At 33.2% G+C, this 8,877-nt stretch overlaps 1 protein-coding gene across 1 annotated transcript; it reads left to right on the top strand.

Moving 5' to 3' along the window:
- The first annotated feature begins 4,833 nt into the window (after positions 1-4,833).
- Positions 4,834-8,291, top strand: LOC122298522 (probable LRR receptor-like serine/threonine-protein kinase At3g47570). The gene is made up of 2 exons (XM_043108312.1): positions 4,834-7,599; positions 7,718-8,291. Exons 1-2 carry the CDS (start codon positions 4,905-4,907, stop codon positions 8,113-8,115), a joined length of 3,093 nt encoding a protein of 1,030 aa, XP_042964246.1. The 5' UTR covers positions 4,834-4,904; the 3' UTR covers positions 8,116-8,291.
- The last annotated feature ends 586 nt before the right edge of the window (positions 8,292-8,877 follow it).

Genomic DNA, 8,877 nt, shown 5'->3' with positions numbered 1-8,877 from the left:
TGTCTTCGACTCTAAATCCTATATGATCTAAATCTAAAAAAATAAATTTATTTTATCATGTATAATGTTAGATATAATAACAATTTATGCAAATATCGTATATTTCTTTTAAAAAAATAATAAAAGTAATTATTAAAAAATTAATTTTTTTTATGTAAATGTCATATTTACTTATTTTTTAAAATAAGAATACATCACACTTAAGTATTTCTTCTTTTTTACCATATTATTTATAATATTTATAATTAATCATATTTATAATTAATTATAAACATTATTTATGTAAATGTCTATGGCAATAAACATTATTTATAATTAAGCATATTTCTTCTTTTTTACCATATTCCGAGGAAAATGAATGGCTTTGCGTGGATCTTAAGTTTTCCATAACGTGTTCTTTCTCGAATAGAGCAAAATTAATCAGTCTTCTCCATTCATTTTAACTTTCTTCTAATCTCCTGATAAAAGAAATCCTGACTATACTACTTATCTCTTACGCACTGATATATATATATATATATAAACAAAGATATCAAACTTTATTATATGCTGTGTATCAATCGAAAGTCTCAAAGCACTATCTTGATTTCAATAAATGATCCAACACCACTTGTAAATGCATAAAGTGGGCTAGTAATAAAGTTGACTTCAGTTAATGGCCACATCATTCCAAGAATAATAATTGCACTATATTGTGAGCGTGAAACGCAAGGCACTACTGAATTTCAAAAGCTAAGGACCTAGTCACCTAGCCATCAAGCTTGACTTCTTACCATAAAGTAAAGGCAAGTACAGTGAGCAAATTTCATCCCCATGTGAGAAAGAAGGCAACCCACTTCAATACATCCATGATCCATCCATGCTGCAAGCATGCATGCATATATATATATAACGGTACCAATAGCATATAGTGTTTCTTGCTAAGGAAATTGCTTGGAAATATCATCAAATACCTTTCATTGTATTGTCTTTATTACCACAATAAATCCACTTAATTTATTGATATTAAGATTGATAAAACAGGATTGAAGACAAAAGATTTCCTACCACTTATGATTACTAATCCAATAAAAAGAGAAACTTCTCATCTTTTACCGCTTATTGATTTTTTCAAAGACATAAATAAGGTAAGAACTTCTAGATCATCGAAATTCTGAAGGAAAAATTTCCCAAAACAACTCGAAGCTTCAAAGAGAAACAGAGCATTTATTATTACTATTATTATTATAAAAAATAGGTACCGTACGTTTCTCTATACAATTTTATAACGTGTTGGGTGGTGGTGTTAATTTCTACTTGGGCTTGCTATACATTGTATATGCAGTGCTTCTAAACTGCTTTTTATTTTTATGTATATATGTTTTATAATTTTATAGAATTGGTAGATAGGACTGTAAATGAACCAGTCTGTTCAATAACCTGCTCGGTATTCACTTGGTTAAATTCGAATCGAATTCAACTCGTGAAAAAAATAAAATAAAAAAAGAACTCTTTTGTTAAAGCAGATACGTGCTCGATTTGTAAATGACACATACCTGACAAAACTCAACTCGACTAGGATAAGGCTCTTTTAGGTTCGCTGGTTTATGCTCTAGCCGACTCATTAGCTTAACTTGATTAAAACTCATTCATATATTGATAAATATATACATACACCTATGCATGTATATATGTATTATCTAATAATATAAGCATACCACTTTTATAATTAAATATATAATATGTATTCTAATTAATTTTATCTATATAGTGAATATACTTTATAGGTATATTTTATAATTTGTATAATAATTAGTCGATAAAATTTAATAATTTCATATATTATTATGTGTGAACCATATATGAAATAGATATATGCTATCATATTAAGTGTATGTATTAATAATATACGTAGGCATATATATATTATTATTTTGAATAAATATCCACTAGTTAGATATTAATTATTTACAAATTTTTAAAATTTTATAATTTAATAGAAGTTCGACTTGTTAGTTATATAAATTTAATATTAGTTATTTATTTATTTATTAAATCTTATTAAAAAAAACAATTCAAGCTCAAGCTTGAGGTCGAGCTCGGCTCGACTCAAACTCGTTATTAGAATGAGCTCGAGTTGAGAGTTTAGCTTATCGAGTTGAGTTCGAATAGAGAATTAAAAAAAAAAACTCAAACTCGGACTCGAGTTTGTTGTGCCTAAACTTTGACTCAAACTAATGAATCAAAAATTTAGTATAGTTTTACCTATAAATATACAGGTGTTGTAGTACTTCACAGGATCGAATCCACATAAATTGACTTTTGTGATAAAGAAAATAAATTCAAACAATGAAAAAAAATTACTGAAACAAATGTGCGATCGAATATAAAATAAAATTACTGAGATGATTTTTGAAATAATTGAATAAAACTAAATTGATAAAAATGAATTGATATGGAGAAAAACTAAGGTTTTGAGGATCCGTCTAATAATTTATAATATTATTTTCGATCGATTTACTTCAATTAAATTAGAATAATGATTCCGTTTAATTAGAAGATTTAGCATTTAAAGTCAAGAAAAATAGTCGCTAATGATTGAGCATGAACGATTGATGATTAAAACATTCACAAATCTATTTGAATATCACAGGAATTCTTCAAGCATTCACTGTATTCAAAAATCACAATGAATTAAGATAAATATATAGATAATCAAAATATCCAATAATAAAATTCCACCTTTACATATCCTCTTTTTGGTTTTTCCCATGTCATCCTGTTAATTCTGGTTGTTGGTGTCTGTTAATCCAACGGCTCCTTTGTTCATCATCTGAATCAACCCAACATCAATACTCTACTCAGCTAAATAAAACTCAATCAACCGGCTCTACCTCAACTCTCCTGGAAAAGCATACACCAACTTCCTCAACTCCTGAAATTCCAAATGAGTTACACGCCAACTCCAAACGTCCAACCCCGTAAATTCCTCCCAGCCCACCCCGTAAATTCCCCCCAGCCTAAGTCTTTAAATCACCACCGACTTCCCCTAAACTCAAATACTTCCACGTCTCTCACCTACTCCCCATAATTAATCACCACCAACTCTATTTTTTTTTCCCTCCCACGTCCGACTAATTAATTACCCCCAATCCAAGTCAAGCACGGCACCTCTCCACTCCAGACAAATGATCGACTCACCTTCTAATCCCCTCCTCCTTCCCTTTTTCCGTTTAGCAAACAAGATATATATATATATGTAGAGCCGACTCAAGTGTTCCGTATACGTCCAGAATTGCTTTTCCCTCTATCAACATAAAAGCCAAGCTCAAACAAGCTGCCGATTACGTTCACACTCCCATGTCCAAGAGCAAGCAAAAATAAAATAAAGAGGTGTTTCATGGGACCTCCAAGACGCCAGACGTGAAGACACTCCACCTAACATTTTTGTTTTCTTTTCGTCTCTTTTCAAAAAAACAGCACCCTTATATGATTTTAATGTTGCACTATTAAGAATTTTCAAGCCTTGATAATTTCGTTCAACCATAAAGATTACATGCATCTTAAATAATAAAAGAAAGAAAATAACCACTGAAAGTTATTTATCATTCAAAATTATCTTCATTTTATATACTTTTCAATCGCTTAAGTATACTGCTTCCTTCCTTCTCTTCATTCCTCTTAATTAATATACACTTTTTGATAAAATATTCCAACTAGATTCATGTGAATTTTATTTGAGCTGAAAATAAGTAGATAAAAATAACACTCAAAAAATAATTCAAAATAAAAAATAGATTATCAAAAATATATTATATTTGTGAAGAAATATTGTCCAATTAAATCATAATTATAAAATTAAGTATAAACATAATTTGAATCAATTAAAAATCACAACTCGTATTTATACTTATTAATTATTTTTCTATCTAAAACTAATAATAGTGTCACGAAAAATTTAAAATAAATTAGTTTTAAATAATTAAAATACGTAATATTTCAGCTCAATTAGAGTTCAAACTTGAATATTTTAAATCGAGTTAAATTTGACAAATTAAAAATCGGCTCAGTTCAGCTCGGCTCGATTACAGCCTGGCAGACATATAACTACTTCTCTTTGTTTTAAAGTGATTTTCACTCGTCCCGAGTGGACGATTACTCTGCTGTTCACCATGCATGTACCGCTGGTTATGTACCAGTGCATTTGCAGCTTTTCTTTTCCTTTTTTACAAATAATTTTTTAAAAAATAAAAAAATATATATAAACAGTCAAAATAAATATATAAAATATGAGACAAAATAACGTTTTCTTTCTCGAATAGAGCAAAATTAAACAATCTTCTCCATCCATTTTAAACTTTCTTATAATATCCTGACTATGTTACTTATCTCTTACACACTGGTATAAATATATATAAACAAAAATGTCAAACTTTATTAGCCGCTGTGTATCAATCGAAAGTCTCAAACCACCGTCTTTTTTTTTTTTGTTCCACTCAAACCACCATCTTGATTTGAATAAATGATCCAACACCACTTGTAAATGCATAAAGTGGGCTAGGAATAAAGTTGACTTCAGTTAATGGCACATCATTCCAAAACATGTATAGAAAAAGAAACACAATCTTGGCAAGAAAATCTAGCCAACAATAATAATTGCACTATATTGTGAGCGTGAAACGCAAGGCAGTACTGAATTTCAAAAGCTAAGGACCTAGTCACCTAGCCATCAAGCTTGACTTCTTACCCTAAAGTAAAGGCAAGTACAGTGAGCAAATTTCATCCCCATGTGAGAAAGAAGGCAACCCACTTCAATACATCCATCCATACATACATACTATATATATAGACACACATACACAACGATACCAATAGCAAAACCATCAACCCGCCTCTGTTAGAAGCAATTTATTCAGCCATTTTTTATGGCGCATGCATCATCTTCTTTCTGCATACAGTATTTTGTGTTCATCTGTTGCTGTGTCTCGTCGATCACCTTTGTAGTTGGCGCAGGGAATGAGACTGATAGGTTGGCCTTGCTGGACTTCAAGGCCAAGATTACCCATGACCCACTTGGTTTTTTGAGCTCCTGGAATGATAGCATCCATTTCTGCAGCTGGCAAGGTGTTACATGTGGTCGAAAACATCATGACAGGGTCATAAAATTGGACGTGCAATCCCAAAATCTGGGGGGCTCCATATCACCACAAGTAGGAAACTTGAGTTTTCTTAGGGCACTAATCCTCTTAAACAACAGCTTTATTCATATAATCCCTCCAGAAGTTGGGCATCTGCGCAGACTGCAAATCTTGGCATTAGCCAACAACAGCATCAGTGGCCAAATTCCAAGGAATATATCTGGTTGCACCAATCTCATCTACATCAGAGTTCATTATAATCAACTATTTGGAGAAATCCCACCAGAGCTTTCCACTTTGTCCAAGCTCCAACGATTGTCTCTTTACAATAATAACCTAACAGGAAGTATCCATCCTTCTTTTGGAAACTTATCTTCTCTTGAAGTATTAGATGCTGTTTATAATAACTTGGGGGGGAGTATTCCTGAATCTTTTGGCCAGCTGAAAAAGCTTATACTTCTGAGTTTGGGTTCAAATAGATTTGCTGGTACAATTCCTCCATCAATCTTTAATCTCTCTTCTATTATAGTCTTTGATGTAGGAGACAACAAATTACGTGGGAGTCTTCCTTGTGACATGGGCAACACCTTACCCAATCTCCAACATTTTCACATTTTTGGAAATCAGTTTTCTGGATCTATCCCTATTTCACTAGCTAACGCTTCATATCTATATGGCCTGTATATACACTCCAATAAACTCACTGGAAAAGTTCCCTCTGTAGAAATGCTATACAGACTTGAGGCGTTTTCCATTCACTCCAATCTCTTCGGACATGGTGGAGGAAATGACTTGAGTTTTCTTTGCTCTCTCACTAATGCCACAGATCTCAGGATATTGTCTACAAATAATAATAACCTTGGCGGTGTGTTACCTAATTGCATTAGCAACTTCTCGACTACTCTTAGCTTACTGGGTCTAGGAGAAAATAGAATATCTGGAAGCATTCCAAGAGGGTTAGGAAATCTCATTAACTTGGAGACGCTGGGGATTGCCAAGAACACAATCTCAGGTAATATTCCCTCTGAGATCAGCTATCTTGGGAAGCTAAGAATTTTGGATTTATCTACAAACAATCTCTCAGGGAACATTCCACCCTCCCTAGGAAACTTAACACTATTGATAAGTCTGTATTTAGGAACGAATAATCTTCATGGTGCAATCCCTCCAAGCCTAGCTAAGTTCCAAAATTTGGTGGAATTGATTCTTTCTAAGAATAAGCTCAGTGGTGTTATCCCTCCACAAGTCATGGGTCTAATCTCATTCTCACTAATTGCTGTGGACTTGTCTGCAAACCAATTTACTGGTATCCTCCCCATGGAAATAGGAAACTTCAAAAATCTAGAAAGTTTAGATATTTCTGAAAATAAGTTATTTGGTGAAATCCCAGCAAGTCTTGGCGGCTGTGTAAAACTTGAAGTTCTTGACATGAGAAAAAACTTCTTCCATGGATCCATTCCTTCATCATTGGAGTCATTAAGAGGTATTGAACTTTTAGATCTTTCTAACAACAATTTGTCGGGAGAAATTCCAAAGTTTTTGGAACGTCTCAACTTCTTGCAGCAATTGGATATATCTTACAACCATTTTGAGGGCGAGGTACCAACAAAAGGAGTTTTCCGTAATTCAAGTGCAACTTCAGTTAAGGGAAACGGTGAGCTCTGTGGTGGGATAACAGAGCTTCAGCTTCCTAAATGTAAATTCAAAAAATCCCATAAGGGGCACAAGCTAACCCTTACCTTGAAGTTGATCATCTCTCTACTTGTTGCACTTCTTGGAATCACTTTGACTTTGTTGTGTCTACTTTTTTCACTAAGAAAGAAGAGAAAAGAAAACCCTTCAAGAAACTCAGAAAATTCTCTTCTGAATGTATCTTACCAAAGTCTCCTAAAAGCTACAAACGGGTTCACCTCAGCTAATTTAATTGGTGTTGGTAGCTTTGGGTCTGTCTATAAAGGAATTCTTGATCAGGATTCACGTACAATTGCTGTCAAGGTCCTCAACCTCTTGCGCCATGGAGCTTCTAAGAGTTGCATTGCTGAATGTGAAGCTTTAAGAAATATCAGACATCGAAATCTTGTAAAAGTACTTTCAGCTTGTTCAAGTGTTGACTTTCAAGGTCATGATTTCAAGGCTTTGGTGTATGAATTCATGGTAAATGGCAATCTAGATGAGTGGTTGCATCCAAATCCAAAAACAAATGATGATGAGGCTCTAGAGAAACCACAAAGTTTGAGTCTTCTTCAAAGGTTGAATATCGCCATTGATGTTGCTAATGCATTGGAATATCTTCATCATCATTGCGATAAAACGATTGTTCATTGCGATCTCAAGCCAGGAAATGTTCTTCTCGATGAAGAAATGACTGCACATGTTGGTGACTTCGGCTTGGCAAGAGTTCTTGTTGAGCACACACGAGATTGTTCAACTGATCAATCAAGTTCCATTGGTATAAGAGGAACAATGGGTTATGCTCCTCCAGGTATTTTCTCTTTTTAGTTCACATTTTTTCTTTCCATCTCGAGTTCATTACAAATTTCAAGACTATGCACTTACTCTCATTTTCCTTTCAAACAAACATGTTATATGTGAATATACAGAATATGGTATGGGAAATGAAGTAGCAACATATGGTGATGTATATAGTTATGGCATACTCTTGCTGGAGATGTTCACAGGAAAAAGGCCAACTGATGACATGTTCAAGGACAGCTTTATGCTACATGAATTCGTCAAAGCAGCTTTGCCTGAACGACTGGTTGATGTTATTGGTCCTATTCTTCTTTGGGAAATAGAAGATCAGCATGGAGAGACAAGAACGAATGAAACTCCCAATTATCAGAGAAAAATTATAGTTCGTTCCAAAATCAGAGAAGGCTTGAGTTTGATACTTGGAATTGGAGTAGCTTGTTCCATGGAATTTCCAAAGGAAAGGATGAACATCAAGGATGTCTTGAAAGATTTGCATTCAATTCGAGAAAAAACTTCTTGGAATTAGTATTGCATAGAGAAAGAACAAAAGGGTCGATTGATTAGCAGTAGTACCTTTTGCTTAGGGGAAGTAAGAAGCAATTTTACATTTTTGTTGTCACATAATATCTACTTTTTTTTATATCTAGTTCAATTTCGTTGGAAAGATAGGGAGGGATGCAATCCTTGAATTTAAGATGACAACATATCCATCGCTTAGTTTGAGTATTAAAAAAAGGTAGACACCACCCTGTAAAGTACTAAAAAATAATTTGTTAAGTGAAATCCAATCTTTTTATAAAGAGCTTGCACGGAATTTATACAGCTAAAAGTACTTCTACTTAACAATACTGTTAAAAAAAATGGCCAATTTGGAAATTAATACCCCTTACTTAAAAGAATTATAACAAATGATAATCTCTTTCTATATAATTACATTATATTTTAAATACAGACTGATCATGTGATTGGCGTTCATGTAAATATATATATCCTGATGTTTATTGGTTCCTATTTTTCAAGGGATATACGGCCAAACCTAAAAGGTTCGTTGGGGAACTTGGAATTGTGTAGAAAATTACAAATACCAGCATAGGAAGAAAGTTAATTACCTTTGTTTGCACCGAAGTGATTGTCCCCAAGTACGGAAAACCAACAAAATTACACAAGGAAATCCCACATATGGAGCTCGCTGAACGATCTAACTTTCTTTATTTTGTCTACTTTCTTCTTTAATATAACTCGTCAAGTTCTCTAACCACTATATCCATATATAAGAGTGCTATTGTAA

Source organism: Carya illinoinensis, chromosome 16 (genome assembly GCF_018687715.1).
Source record: "Carya illinoinensis cultivar Pawnee chromosome 16, C.illinoinensisPawnee_v1, whole genome shotgun sequence".
In the NCBI taxonomy this organism is placed as follows: Eukaryota; Viridiplantae; Streptophyta; class Magnoliopsida; order Fagales; family Juglandaceae; genus Carya; species Carya illinoinensis.
This window is presented reverse-complemented; position numbering and strand designations above follow the sequence as displayed.